Source organism: Oncorhynchus mykiss, chromosome 23 (assembly GCF_013265735.2).
Source record: "Oncorhynchus mykiss isolate Arlee chromosome 23, USDA_OmykA_1.1, whole genome shotgun sequence".
NCBI classification, from domain to species: Eukaryota; Metazoa; Chordata; class Actinopteri; order Salmoniformes; family Salmonidae; genus Oncorhynchus; species Oncorhynchus mykiss.
The window spans coordinates 46,556,651-46,572,604 of NC_048587.1; the positions used below are offsets into that span (position 1 = coordinate 46,556,651).

The window sequence follows — 15,954 nt, forward strand, 5'->3', positions numbered from 1 at the left end:
TGCATATCTGAAGTTCGCAAAAGAGCACCTGGATGCGCTACTGGCAAAATATTCTGTGGACAGATGAAACTACAGTTGAGTTGTTTGGAAGGAACACACAACACTGTGTGGAGAAAAAAGGCCCAGCACACCAACATCAACCTCATGCCAACTGTAAAGTCTGAAGGGAGCATCATGGTTTGAGCTGCTTTGCTGCCTCAGGGCCTGGACAGCTTGCTATCATTGAAGGAAGTCTAATCCGCAACTACAGAAAACGTTTGGTTGAGGTTTTTGCTGCCGAAGGAGGGTCAACCAGTTATTAAATCCAAGGGTTCGCATACTTGTTCCCACCCTGCACTGTGAATGTTTACACATTATGTTCAATAAAGACAAACGCATAATTGTTTGTGCGTTATTAGTTTAAACAGACTGTTTGTCAATTGTTGTGACTTCGGTGAAGATCAAATTGTATGACCAATTTATGCATAAATCCAGGTAATTACAAAAGCTTCACATACTTTTTCTTGACATATTATAGACATAATGACATTTGAAATGTCTTTATTCTTTTGGAACTTTTGTGAGCGATGTTTACAGTTCAACAAAAAATTGTCTTTCACTTGCTTAGCCCAGTGCCCAGCAGTGCTGGAAGATGGACGAAATGGCTTTTGGCCGAGATTCTGCTAATTTACTAATCGATGAAACATTTGACCTCCATACAGTTTTCTGTTCCCACAACTATACGTCACGAACAGAGTGGACTACGTTTTCTAGACATTAAGCTTTGTTTAGGAGTGCAAACGCGAATTGAGTTATTGTACACGCGCTCTTCGCAGTACAGGGGTTCCTCTACGGAAATATGCAAATATATGCTATAAAGCGCCAATAGGATTTTGCTAGCTCGTGCTTGACTCTGCCCACCTCCTTACTTGTTCTGCCCACTATGGCAAATGTGTTCCCATTTGAAACGACAGGCTGTGATTTATCTTTAGTTAAAGTTCTTAGCTCTCGCTCTCATATTAAATGTCTTGTTTCTTTTTTTATTTGGGGGTGGGGGGGATTATTTGTGTAATAGTATGGTATACTTACTCCACTGCTGGAGCTAGAAATAAGCATTTCACTCCATCTGCTTTAACATCTGCTCACATGTGTACGCGACAAACTTCGATTTGTGGTGTTACTTCTAAATGGGCCCCCCACAGTCATGTTCGACAACGTACACACAGTGGCACACATCGGCAAAAATAGTTGCCATTTTCGATCACCCGATCAAAGTTACTGGTGACTGCAGTGGAGAGACATGCAAAAACACATGTCTGGGGGGAAAGGTAACATATTTATAGCTATGCATACGATACTAGAGCTAGATAGCCATACCTAGCTATGTCCTAACGTATTGTTTTGTGCGGCAACAGGACTCGTTCCAGAACGTCTAACATATGTTTTGCCGGTCTGTTTTTGTTAGTTATTACAGATGTGCAGCAGCATTTCTGTTCCCCTCTGATTTCATTCCCGCTATTTTATTGAATATGGCAGTTGAAGAAACACACTTCCTAGAACTGTTCCGTTGCTATCTAACAAGCGAATTACATTGTCTTTGCAGTCGTTTCACTGCTTCTCTAAACCCGTCCAGAAACAACTCTTCAAATCAAATTTTATTGGTCACATACACGTGATTAGCAGATGTTATTGCGGGTGTAGCGAAATGCTTGTGCTTCTAGCTCCAACAGTGCAGTAATATCTAACAAATTACTCAACATATACACACAAATCTAAGTAGGAATGAATTAAGACGATATACATATGGACGAGCTATGTCAGAGCGGAACAAAGATACAATAGAATACAGTATATACATGCACTACCGGTCAAAAGTTTTAGAACGCATACTCATTCAAGGGTTTTTCTTTATTTTTACTATTTTCTACATTGTAGAATAATAGTGAAGACAAACTATAAAATAACACATATGGAATCAGTGTAAAAAAAAACATTTTTTTCAACAAATCAAAATATATTTTACATTTCAGATTCTTCAAATAACCACCCTTTGCCTTGATGACAGCTTTGCACACTTTTGGCATTCTCTCAACCAGCTTCATGAGGTAGTCACCTGGAATGCATTTAAATTAACAGGTGTGCCTTAAGTTAATTTGTGGAATTGATTACCGTCTCAATGCGTTTGAGCCAATCAGTTGTGTTGTGACAAGGTAGGGGTGGTATACAGAAAATAGCCCTATTTGGTAAAATACCAAGTCCATGTTATGTAAAGAACAGCTCAAATAAGCAAAGAGAAACTGCAATCCGTCATTACTTTAAGACACGAAGGTCAGTCAATGTGGAACATTTCATGAACTTTGAAAGCTTCTTGAAGTGCAGTCGCAAAAACCATCAAGCACTATGATGAAACTGGCTCTCATGAGGACCGCCACAGGAATGGAAGACCCAGAGTTACCTCTGCTGCAGAGGATAAGTTCATTAAAGTTACCAGCCTCAGAAAGTGCAGCCCAAATAAATGCTTCACAGAGTTCAAGAAACAGACACATCTCAACATCAACTGATGACCTGGCCTCCACCATCCCCCGACCTCAACCAAATTGAGATGGTTTGGGATGTGTCAGACCGCAGAGTGAAGGAAAAGCAGCCAACAAGTGCTCAGCATATGTGGGAACTCCTTCAAGACTGTTGGAATAGCATTCCAGGTGAAGCTGGTTGAGAGAATGCCAAGAGTGTGCGAAACTGTCATCAAGGTTAGGGTGCATTTTTTCAACTTTTTGATAAAAAGCGTGCAAAATTTCAACGTCCTGCTACTCATTCCAGGAATATAGCATATGCATATGATTAGTATGTGTGGATAGAAAACACTCTGAAGTTTATAAAACTGGTTAAATCATGTCTGTGACTATAACAGGTGTTGCAGGCAAAACCCCAAGGAAAAACTGTTCAGAAAAAAACAAAATATCTCTGCCGGTTCCCTGTATTGTCTATGTCAAGGGAAAATAGATAGCGCCCAGTTTACAGTTCCTACAGCTTCCACACGATGTCGCCAGTCTTGGGAATTGGGTTGAAGTTAATCCTTGGTGAAATGAAGAATAGGCACTTCCTGTCAGAGGGTACACTCTGGATAGTTATGAAAGAGAGAAAATCGTCCATGTTTTGTTGACTTGCTGCTATTGAATACAGATCGCCCCGTAATCAATTTGATCGATTATTAACGTTTACAAATACCTAAAGTTGGATTACAAAAGTAGTTTGAAGTATTTTGCCAAAGTTTCTAGGCAACTTTTTACATTTTTTGTAATGACGTTGCGTTTTGGAAAGCTGTTTTTTTCTGGATCAGACGGGCTTTATAAATGGACATTTTGGGTATACATGGACAGATTTAATCGAAAAAAATAAACAATTGTGATGTTTGAGACATATTGGAGTGCCAACAAAGAAGCTCGTCAAAGGTAATGCATGTTTTATATTTTATTTCAGCGTTTTGTGTAGCGCCTGCTACGCTAATTATTTTGTTTACGTCTCGGTCATGTGTTTCGGGGGGGGGGGGTGCATGCTATCAGATAATAGCTTATCATGCTTTCGCCGAAAAGCATTTTTAAAATCTGACATGTTGGCTGGATTCCCAACGAGTGTAGCTTTAATTGAGTACCCTGCATGTGTGATTTAATGAAAGTTTGAGTTTTATCGAGTACTATTTGAATTTGGCGCTACGCATTTCCCCAGGCTATTGGCTAGGAGAGATGCTAGCGTCTCAGTGGCCGTAAGAGGTTAACACTTTTTTGGTTGCTACATGATTCCATATGTGTTATTTCATCGTTTTGATATATTCACTATTATTCTACAATGTAGAAAATAGTAAAAAATAAAGGAAAAACCGTTGACTGAGGTGTTCTAAAACTTTTGATCAGTAGTGTATGAGATGAGTAATGCAAGTTATGTAAACATTATTATAAAGTGAATGAGATACTTGCTTGGGCCAAGAAACAAGAATCACAGTATAGAAAACAGTATGAATAATGCCAGATATGTAAACATTAAGTGGTGTATGAGATGAGTAATGCAAGTTATGTAAACATTATTATAAAGTGAACGAGATACTTGCTTGGGCCAAGAAACAAGAATCACAGTATAGAAAACAGTATGAATAATGCCAGATATGTAAACATTAAGTGACTATTCTACCATAGAATACAATACAGTTGAAGTCGGAAGTTTACATACACTTAGGTTGGAGTCATTAAAACTTGTTTTTCAACCACTCCACACATTTCTTGTTAACAAACTAGTTAACTAGTTTTGACAAGTTAGTTAGGACATCTACTTTGTGCATGACACAAGTAATTCTTCCAACAATTGTTACAGACAGATTATTTAATTTATAATCACAGTATATACATGGGCCAGAAGTTTACATACACTAAGTTTTTTTTTTTTTTGTGAATTTTTACCCCTTTTTCGTGGTCTCCAATTGTTGCAGAAGCTACTATCTTGTCTCATCGCTACAACTCCCGTACGGGCTCGGGAGAGACGAATGTTGAATGTCATGTGTCCTCCGATACACAACCCAACCAAGCCGCACTGCTTCTTCTTCACTGCGACGCTAGGCCAATTGTGCGTCGCCCCACGGGCCTCCCGGTCGCGGCCGACAGAGCCTGGGCGCGAACATAGGGACTCTGATGGCACAGCTGGCGCTGCAGTACAGCACCCTTAACCACTGCGCCACCCGGGAGGCCTACATACACTAAGTTGACTGTGCCTTTAAACAGCTTGCAAAATTCCAGAAAATTATGTCATGGCTTTACAAGCTTCTGTTAGGCTAATTGACACCATTTGAGTCAATTGGAGGTGTACCTGTGGATATATTTCAAAGCCTACCTTCAAACTCAGTGCCTCTTTGCTTGACATCATGGGAAAATCAAAAGAAATCAGCCAAGACCTCAGAAATAAATTGTAGACCTCCACAAGTCTGGTTCATCCTTGGGAGCAATTTCCGAACACCTGAAGGTACCATGTTCATCTGTACAAACAATAGTACGCAAGTATAAACACCATGGGACCACGCAGCCATCATACCGCTCAGGAAGGAGACGTGTTCTGTCTCCTAGAGATTAACATACTTTAGTGTGAAAAGTACAAATCAATCCCAGAACAACAGCAAAGGACCTTGTGAAGATGCTGGAAGAAACAGGTACAAAAGTATCTATATCCACAGTAAAACGAGTTCTGTAACAACATAACCTGAAAGGCCGCTCAGCAAGGAAGAAGCCACTGCTCAAAAACCGCCATAAAAAAGCCAGACTACAGTTTACAACTGCACATGGGGACAAAGGTCGTACCTTTTTTACAGAAATGTCCTCTGGTCTGATGAAACAGAAGTAGAACTATTTGGCCATATTGACCATTGTTATGTTTGGAGGTAAACGGGGGAGGCTTGCAAGCCGAAGAACACCATCCCAACCGTGAAGCACGGGGGTGGCAGCATCATGTTGTGGGGGTGCTTTGCTGCAGGAGGGACTGGTGCACTTCACAAAATAGATGACATCATGAGGCAGGAAAAGTATGTGGATATATTGAAGCAACATCTCAAGACATCAATTAGGAAGTTAAAGCTTGGTCGCAAATGGGTTTTCCAAATGAACAATGACCCCAAGCATACTTCCAAAGTTGTGTAAAAATGGCTTAAGGACAACAACGTCAAGGTATTGGAGTTGCCATCACAAAGCCCTGACCTCAATCCCATAGAAAATTTGTTGGCAGAACTGAAAAAGCGTGAGCGAGCAAGGAGGCCTACATACCTGACTCAGTTACACCAGCTCTGTCAGAGGAATGGGCCAAAATTCACCCAACTTATTGTGGGAAGCTTGTGGAAGGCTACCCAAAACGTTGGACCCAAGTTAAACAATTTAAAGGCAATGCTACCAAATACTAATTGAGTGTATGTAAACTTCTGACCCACTGGGAATGTGATGAAATAAATAAAAGCTGAAATAAATCATTCTCTCTACTATTATTCTGACATTTCACATTCTTAAAGTATTTGGTGATCCTAACTGACCTAAAGGTAATTTTTACTAGAATTAAATGTCACGAATTGTGAAAAACTGAGTTTTAATATTTTTGGCTAAGGTGTATGTAAACTTCTGACTTCAACTGTACATATGAGATGAGTAATGTCAGATATGTAAACATTATTAAAGTGGCTAGTGTGCCATTCCTTAAAGTGGGCAGACTGCACCACCCTTTGTAGAGTCTTGCGGTTGTGGGTGGTGCAGTTGGCGTACCAGGCGCTGATGCAGCCCGACAGGATGCTTTCAATTGTGCATCTGTAAAAGTTTGAGGGTTTTAGGTGACAAGCCAAATTTCTTTAGCCTCCTAAGGTTGAAGAAGCTCTATTGCGCTTTCTTCACCACACTGTCTGTGTGGGTGGTCCATTTCAGTTTGTCAGTGATGTGTACGCCAAGGAACTACCTGTCCTCTTTATTGTAGATCCATGATTTGATCAACTCCTCTAACTTAATCAAAAGGAAGGCTCAATGATTCCAAGCAGGGAAAGGGCTAGGTGTTGTTTCTGGATGGATGAGGCATTTCTCTCTCTCACACTCACACCCCATTCTTGAAAATGAAACAAATAGTAACACAGTATTAATAGTAAACTGGTTAAAAAAAAAGTTGTTCATCACATTAGAGTTTGATGTGCATTAAGAGGTGCTTATAAATTGATTTGTGAACAACTAAGTCAATATCTCTGTTTCAGGTCCCTCTCTTCCTCTCCCCTCTCTGCGCCTCATGGTTCCACCATTGCGGCTGGTCTCAGCAGCCATCTGGCAAACGGTCCAGCAGAGACACGTGATGGATTATGGGATGCTGGAAGAGTTTGTTACCATGATCACAGAGATGGTTCCAGAGCTTCTGAACCTCAGACAGAGGGCCCAACTTATTCTGGGTCTTCGAGCACGGGTGAGATGGAGAGACGGAACTAGTGCTCATCATTATGTGGGGAACGATGGCTTATGATCATATTTAGTCATGTTTGTGTCAAATAAGTCTCCTGACTGGTTTGCTCTGCTTTCAGCTGGTCCTGGAGTTGTGTTGCTCCAAGCCCGTCACAGACCTCCAGACCATTCAGCCACACCTGGACAGGATACAGACCCTCACACCTTTCTGGGGGACACAGGTGAGGTTCAAAGGGCATATAGGCTCAGCTAACGTTTACGTAAGTCAATCAGTCAGTCAGTCCTAGACATAACTCTGTTATGATAATGATCATCATAACAAAAGTGTTTTCTTTCTTGCAGACTGATGATGGAGATTTATCAGACTCCAACTTTCTGGGTCTGATTCAAACCCTGCTAAAAGACCCAGATGAGATGGAACACTTCTTTCAGGTCAGTGTGGCTGTGTGTGTGTACTAGTACAGAAGTGCAGTCTCACAGTCCATCTTATTCAGTGGTCACCAAACTTTCTGCGTTAAGATCACTTTCTGAGTCAAAATGCAAGCTGAGATCTACCGCTCAGATAAAAAAATTAAAAAAAACATTACTTAAAAAGCGTAAGCCGATGGACTCCCGGGTGGCGCAGAGTCTCTATGCCACTAGAGACTCTGGGTTCGAGCCCAGGCTCTGTCGCAACCGGCCGCGACCGGGTGGTCCATGGGGCGACGCACAATTGGCCTAGCTTCGTCCGGGTTAGGGAGGGTTTGGACGGTAGGGATATCCTTGTCTCATCGCGCACTAGGGGCGCGACACATTGGTGCGGCTGGCTTCCGGGTTGGATGCGCGCTGTGTTAAGAAGCAGTGCGGCTTGGTTGGGTTGTGCTTCGGAGGACGCATGACTCTCGACCTTCGTCTCTCCGGAGCCCGTAAGGGAGTTGTAGCGATGAGACAAGATAGTAACTACTAAAAACAATTGGATACTATGAAATTGGGGCGAAAAAAGGGGGTAAAATTTAAAAATGTAAAAAAACCGTAAGCCTATGCAACAACCTCTTTGGGCTAGGGGGCAGTATTTTCACGTCCGGATGAAAAGCGTGCCCAAAGTAAACTGCCTGCTACTCAGGCCCAGAAGCTAGGGTATGCATATAATTAGTAGATTTGGATTGAAAACACTCTGAAGTTTCTAAAACTGTTTGAACGATGTCTATAACAGAACTGATTTGGCAGGTGAAACCCCGAGCACAATCCATCCAGGGAAAATTATTTTTGAGGTCAATGTGTTTTTCATTAGGTTTCTATGGGAAACCCTTTTTTTTGTTTTTTTGTAATAGTATTTTTATTGGAATTTCACAATTTTCACCCATATTAAGAGATACAACAACAGAGACAAAAACTTACACATACCTGCATATACAGTGCCTTGCGAAAGTATTCGGCCCCCTTGAACTTTGCGACCTTTTGCCACCCTTCAGGCTTCAAACATAAAGATATAAAACTGTATTTTTTTGTGAAGAATCAACAACAAGTGGGACACAATCATGAAGTGGAACGACATTTATTGGATATTTCAAACTTTTTTAACAAATCAAAAACTGAAAAATTGGGCGTGCAAAATTATTCAGCCCCTTTACTTTCAGTGCAGCAAACTCTCTCCAGAAGTTCAGTGAGGATCTCTGAATGATCCAATGTTGACCTAAATGACTAATGATGATAAATACAATCCACCTGTGTGTAAGCAAGTCTCCGTATAAATGCACCTGCACTGTGATCGTCTCAGAGGTCCGTTAAAAGCGCAGAGAGCACCATGAAGAACAAGGAACACACCAGGCAGGTCCGAGATACTGTTGTGAAGAAGTTTAAAGCCGGATTTGGATACAAAAAGATTTCCCAAGCTTTAAACATCCCAAGGAGCACTGTGCAAGCGATAATATTGAAATGGAAGGAGTATCAGACCACTGCAAATCTACCAAGACCTGGCCGTCCCTCTAAACTTTCAGCTCATACAAGGAGAAGACTGATCAGAGATGCAGCCAAGAGGCCCATGATCACTCTGGATGAACTGCAGAGATCTACAGCTGAGGTGGGAGACTCTGTCCATAGGACAACAATCAGTCGTATATTGCACAAATCTGGCCTTTATGGAAGAGTGGCAAGAAGAAAGCCATTTCTTAAAGATATCCATAAAAAGTGTTGTTTAAAGTTTGCCACAAGCCACCTGGGAGACACACCAAACATGTGGAAGAAGGTGCTCTGGTCAGATGAAACCAAAATTGAACTTTTTGGCAACAATGCAAAACGTTATGTTTGGCGTAAAAGCAACACAGCTGAACACACCATCCCCACTGTCAAACATGGTGGTGGCAGCATCATGGTTTGGGCCTGCTTTTCTTCAGCAGGGACAGGGAAGATGGTTACAATTGATGGGAAGATGGATGGAGCCAAATACAGGACCATTCTGGAAGAACCTGATGGAGTCTGCAAAAGACCTGAGACTGGGACGGAGATTTGTCTTCCAACAAGACAATGATCCAAAACATAAAGCAAAATCTACAATGGAATGGTTCAAAAATAAACATATCCAGGTGTTAGAATGGCCAAGTCAAAGTCCAGACCTGAATCCAATCGAGAATCTGTGGAAAGAACTGAAAACTTCTGTTCACAAATGCTCTCCATCCAACCTCACTGAGCTCGAGCTGTTTTGCAAGGAGGAATGGGAAAAATGTCAGTCTCTCGATGTGCAAAACTGATAGAGACATACCCCAAGCGACTTACAGCTGTAATCGCAGCAAAAGGTGGCGCTACAAAGTATTAACTTAAGGGGGCTGAATAATTTTGCACGCCCAATTTTTCAGTTTTTGATTTGTTAAAAAAGTTTGAAATATCCAATAAATGTCGTTCCACTTCATGATTGTGTCCCACTTGTTGTTGATTCTTCACAAAAAAATACAGTTTTATATCTTTATGTTTGAAGCCTGAAATGTGGCAAAAGGTCGCAAAGTTCAAGGGGGCCGAATACTTTCGCAAGGCACTGTAACTGAAACTTGAACTTACTCATAAAAACAGCAGCTCTTTGTTGTATTCGTTGAGTATTTCTCAAGTCATGGTTTTAAACGTTTTTAAATCTCACTGTCACGAATATCACCGAAGGTGGCTCCCCTTCCCGTTCGGGTGGCGCCGATCCCTTTTTCCCCTTTTCGTTTGGTTTTGTCTAATTGGTTTCACCTGTTCCTTGTTGGGGTTATTTAAGTTATATTAGCCCGCCTGTGTTTGTGCGGGCTTGTTTGCTGTTATGTCAAGAGGTGTTCCTGTTTATTGTTGGGATTGTTTGTGCGCTATTTCTGTACGTATGTTAAAGCGTTTTCCCGAACCCATCACTCTTCCAGCGTTACACTCACAGTATTAACTTGCTGATCCACCTCTACACAGACGGCACCATTCTGTATACTTCTGGCCCTTCTTTGGACACTGTGTTAACTAACCTCCAGATTAGAGGTCGACCGATTATGATTTTTCAACGCCGATGCCGATTATTGGAGGACCAAAAAAAGCCGATACCGATTAATCGGACAATTTATTTTATTTTATTTGTAATAATGACAATTACAACATTACTGAATGAACACTTATTTTAACTTAATATAATACATCAATAAACATCTATTTAGTCTCAAATAAATAATGAAACATGTTCAATTTGGTTTAAATAATGCAAAAACAAAGTGTTAGAGACGAAAGTAAAAGTGCAATATGTGCCATGTAAAAAAGCTAACGTTTAAGTTCCTTGCTCAGAACATGAGAACTTATGAAAGCTGGTGGTTCCTTTTAACATGAGACTTCAATGTAAGAGGTTTTTCGTTGTAGTTAATATAGTATTTATAGGACTAATTCTCTCTATACCATTTGTATTCCATATACCTTTGACTATCGGATGTTCTTAGAGGCACTTTAGTATTGCCAGTGTAACAGTATAGCTTCCGTCCCTCTCCTCGCTGCTACCTGGGCTCGAACCAGGAACACATCGACAACAGCCACCCTCGAAGCAGTGTTACCCATGCAGAACAAGGGGAACAACCACTCCAAGTCTCAGAGCGAGTGACGTTTGAAACGCTATTAGCGCGCACCCCGCTAACTAGCTAGCCATTTCACATCGGTTACACCAGCCAAATCTCGGGAGTTGATAGGCTTGAAGTCATAAACAGCGCAATGCTTGAAGCACAGTGAAGAGCTGCTGGCAAAACGCATGAAAGTGCTGTTTGAATGAATGAGCCTTTGGTCATTAATATGTTTGACTATCATTTCGAAAACAGTTCCGTATTTTTTCAAACAGGTGGCATCCCTAAGTCTAAATATTCCTGTTGCATTGTACAACCTTCAATGTTATGTCATAAATACTTAGAATTACTTAGAATTCTGGCAAATTTGTTCGCAACGAGCCAGGCGGCCCAAATTGTTGCATATACCCTGACTCTGAGTACAAGTGACAAGTGACACAATTTCACCTGGTTAATATTGCCTGCTAACCTGGATTTCTTTTAGCTAAATATGCAGGTTTAAAAAGACATACTTCTGTGTATTGATTTTAAGAAAGGCATTGATGTTTATGGTTAGGTATATGTTGGAGCAACGACAGACATTTTTCACGAAATCACACCGCATCGGACACGCTAGATAAACTAGTAATATCATCAACCATGTGTGGTTAACTAGTGATTATGATTGATTTATTGTTTTTTATAAGATACGTTTAATGCTAGCTAGCAACTTACCTTGGCTTCTTACTGCATTCACGTAACAGGTAGGCTCCTCGTGGAGTGCAATGAGAGGCAGGTGGTTAGAGCGTTGGACTAGTTAACCATAAGGTTGCAAGATTGAATCCCCGAGCTGACAAGGTAAAAATCTGTCGTTCTGCCCCTGAACAAGGCAGTTAAACCACCGTTCCTAGGCCGTCATTGAAAATAAGAATTTGTTCTTAACTGACTTGCCTAGTTAAATAAAGGTGTAAAAAAATATTATTTTTTAAATAGGCCAAATCGGTGTCCAAAAATACAGATTTCCGATTGTTATGAAAAATTGAGATCATTCCGATTAATCGGTCGACCTCTACTCCAGATGAGCTTCAATGCCATACAACTCTCCTTCCGTGGCCTCCAACTGCTCTTAAATGCAAGTAAAACTAAATGCATGCCCTGAAACTGCCCGCACCTGCCCGCCCGTCCAGCAGTTCTGACTTAGAATATGTGGACAACTACAAATACCTAGGTGTCTGGTTAGACTGTAAACTCTCCTTCCAGACTCACATTAAGCATCTCCAATCCAAAATTAAATCTAGAATCGGCTTCCTATTTCGCAACAAAGCATCCTTCACTCATGCTGCCAAACATACCTTCGTAAAACTCTCCACCCTACCGATCCTCGACTTCGACGATGTCATTTACAAAATAGCCTCCAACACTCTACTCAACAAATTGAATGCAGTCTATCACAGTGCCATCCTTTGTCACCAAAGCCCCATATACTACCCACCACTGCGACCTGTATGCTCTCGTTGGCTGGCCCTCGCTTCATACTCGTCGCCAAACCCACTGGCTCCAGGTCATCTATAAGTCTCTGCTAGGTAAAGCCCCACCTTATCTCAGCTCACTGGTCACCATAGCAGCACCCACCCAGAGCACGTGCTCCAGCAGGTATATCTCACTGGTTACCCCCAAAGCCAATTCCTCCTCTGGCCGCTTTCCTTCCAGCGTCTATGGTGTGAATAACCTGTGGAGACACGTTGATCTGAGCTATCTGATTGGCCAGCGGTAGGCCTATAGGTGCACCAGATTTGCTGTAGTATGTATAGTTCTACCTTCAGACTAATGAAATGGTTCAAAAAGGGAACACTTTACCTACCCGGCGCTAGGGCTGCTGTATCAAGTGCACCTACCGTCAACAACTCAAGGCTTTATCGTTGTTGTTTTTTTACAGAAATGTTTGGTGATTGACTAAGAATGCCTTTGAGATTGACCAGTCGCTATCGACCGGTTAGTGAACATTGATCTTATTTATAAACAATGCTGACCAATGTTGACCTTTTTCCAAGGTCTCCTTTTATTCTGCTTCCATGTGAGTTGCAGATTACACTTTTTCTTATACCAAATGTGTTTTTATTTTATACTCATTTCATATTCTCTATTAGGATGTTTTTCCTGTGGAATTTGGTCCCAAGTATGATGCCGCAATAGAGAAACTTATGTGTCAGTTTCTTTCAAGACTTGAGAAGCTACTTCCAGTATCAAATTTTCAACAGGTACTGAAATTAGAATAATACCTTAATCAATTCAGTGAAGGATCACTATTCACAAAGTTTCGTATAGTATCTTTTGAATCATCCCTAAACCCTATCTATTTTCCTTCTGTGACAGGCTGCATTCCTGCTCAGTGATGTCCCCTCTGTTCTGGAGGAATGTGTTGAGTCCATGTCTCACCCTCAGCAGCTGAAAACCCTGCTTCAGTACCACAGAGATCTCGGCCAGCTGGACAACCATGGTAAGCATCTCTCACCGGACCCATGTAGATGCTAGCTTTTCTTCAGTAGAGGACATTAAAATGTATTCTTTATTTAACCATTGTCTTTAATTTATCCTCATCCTTCTCTAGATACTCCGTCTTCTACTGTTGGGGACTGCATTCTCTCAGCTCTCTGTCTCCCTCCTGTAGAAAGGGTGATTGCAACAGAACAAACAGAATCAGAAACACCTGAATCATCCTTAAATGTCTTCATGGATACATTCACCAACGAGTTGGATGTGGACACTGCAACACTGACAGAGTACACAGAGATAGAACCGGGGGCAAGTATGAATGTAGTAGAAAGAGAAGAGAGGGTGGAATGTGAGAGAAACAACAAACTATCTATAGAGTTTGCTGACCCTGTGGACCATGACGACATGGAGGTTCATGCCGGTAATGAAGAAGAGAAGATTGTGGGGATTGGACCAGTAAAAGATGAGACGGAAGATATTGTTGAAGAGGTGGACTCCAGGTATGAAACAGTGATGGTTATTGGGGCAGATGGGGTGGCGCAGACTTATGAAGATTTAAATCAAATCAAATCAAATCAAATCAAATGTTATTTGTCACATACACATGGTTAGCAGATGTTAATGCGAGTGTAGCGAAATGCTTGTGCTTCTAGTTCCGACAATGCAGTAATAACCAACAAGTAATCTAACTAACAATTCCAAAACTACTGTCTTGTACACAGTGTAAGGGGATAAAGAATATGTACATAAGGATATATGAATGAGTGATGGTACAGAGCAGCATAGGCAAGATACAGTAGATGGTATCGAGTACAGTATATACATATGAGATGAGTATGTAAACAAAGTGGCATAGTTAAAGTGGCTAGTGATACATGTATTACATAAGGATACAGTCGATGATATAGAGTACAGTATATACGTATGCATATGAGGTGAATAATGTAGGGTAAGTAGCATTATATAAGGTAGCATTGTTTAAAGTGGCTAGTGATATATTTACATCATTTCCCATCAATTCCCATTATTAAAGTGGCTGGAGTTGAGTCAGTGTCAGTGTGTTGGCAGCAGCCACTCAATGTTAGTGGTGGCTGTTTAACAGTCTGATGGCCTTGAGATAGAAGCTGTTTTTCAGTCTCTCGGTCCCAGCTTTGATGCACCTGTACTGACCTCGCCTTCTGGATGATAGCGGGGTGAACAGGCAGTGGCTCGGGTGGTTGATGTCCTTGATGATCTTTATGGCCTTCCTGTGACATCGGGTGGTGTAGGTGTCCTGGAGGGCAGGTAGTTTGCCCCCGGTGATGCGTTGTGCAGACCTCACCACCCTCTGGAGAGCCTTACGGTTGAGGGCGGAGCAGTTGCCGTACCAGGCGGTGATACAGCCCGCCAGGATGCTCTCGATTGTGCATCTGTAGAAGTTTGTGAGTGCTTTTGGTGACAAGCCGAATTTCTTCAGCCTCCTGAGGTTGAAGAGGCGCTGCTGCGCCTTCTTCACAATGCTGTCTGTGTGAGTGGACCAATTCAGTTTGTTTGTGATGTGTATGCCGAGGAACTTAAAACTTGCTACCCTCTCCACTACTGTTCCATCGATGTGGATAGGGGGGTGTTCCCTCTGCTGTTTCCTGAAGTCCACAATCATCTCCTTAGTTTTGTTGACGTTGAGTGTGAGGTTATTTTCCTGACACCACACTCCGAGGGCCCTCACCTCCTCCCTGTAGGCCGTCTCGTCGTTGTTGGTAATCAAGCCTACCACTGTTGTGTCGTCCGCAAACTTGATGATTGAGTTGGAGGCGTGCGTGGCCACGCAGTCGTGGGTGAACAGGGAGTACAGGAGAGGGCTCAGAACGCACCCTTGTGGGGCCCCAGTGTTGAGGATCAGCGGGGAGGAGATGTTGTTGCCTACCCTCACCACCTGGGGGCGGCCCGTCAGGAAGTCCAGTACCCAGTTGCACAGGGCGGGGTCGAGACCCAGGGTCTCGAGCTTGATGACGAGCTTGGAGGGTACTATGGTGTTGAATGCCGAGCTGTAGTCAATGAACAGCATTCTCACATAGGTATTCCTCTTGTCCAGATGGGTTAGGGCGGTGTGCAGTGTGGTTGAGATTGCATCGTCTGTGGACCTATTTGGGCGGTAAGCAAATTGGAGTGGGTCTAGGGTGTCAGGTAGGGTGGAGGTGATATGGTCCTTGACTAGTCTCTCAAAGCACTTCATGATGACGGAAGTGAGTGCTACGGGGCGGTAGTCGTTTAGCTCAGTTACCTTAGCTTTCTTGGGAACAGGAACAATGGTGGCCCTCTTGAAGCATGTGGGAACAGCAGACTGGTATAGGGATTGATTGAATATGTCCGTAAACACACCGGCCAGCTGGTCTGCGCATGCTCTGAGGGCGCGGCTGGGGATGCCGTCTGGGCCTGCAGCCTTGCGAGGGTTAACACGTTTAAATGTCTTACTCACCTCGGCTGCAGTGAAGGAGAGACCGCATGTTTTCGTTGCAGGCCGTGTCAGTGGCACTGTA

The 15,954-nt window shown here is 42.4% G+C and overlaps 1 protein-coding gene across 1 annotated transcript; it reads left to right on the top strand.

Annotated features, from left to right (window-relative positions):
- Positions 1-1,042: 1,042 nt before the first annotated feature.
- On the top strand, positions 1,043-14,069 carry LOC110503123. The gene is made up of 7 exons (XM_036960571.1): positions 1,043-1,307; positions 6,737-6,939; positions 7,055-7,156; positions 7,278-7,367; positions 13,093-13,203; positions 13,319-13,442; positions 13,554-14,069. Exons 1-7 carry the CDS (start codon positions 1,280-1,282, stop codon positions 14,048-14,050), a joined length of 1,155 nt encoding a protein of 384 aa, XP_036816466.1. The 5' UTR covers positions 1,043-1,279; the 3' UTR covers positions 14,051-14,069.
- Positions 14,070-15,954: the final 1,885 nt, after the last annotated feature.

Bases quoted from the DNA above. Each gene is read 5' to 3' on its own strand.
- LOC110503123 (XM_036960571.1), top strand. From the start codon at position 1,280: ATGCAAAAACACATGTCTGGGGGGAAAG. The intron at 7,157-7,277 runs GTGAGGTTCAAA...TCTTTCTTGCAG, and splicing joins CACCTTTCTGGGGGACACAG to ACTGATGATGGAGATTTATC. The intron at 13,443-13,553 runs GTAAGCATCTCT...ATCCTTCTCTAG, and splicing joins CGGCCAGCTGGACAACCATG to ATACTCCGTCTTCTACTGTT.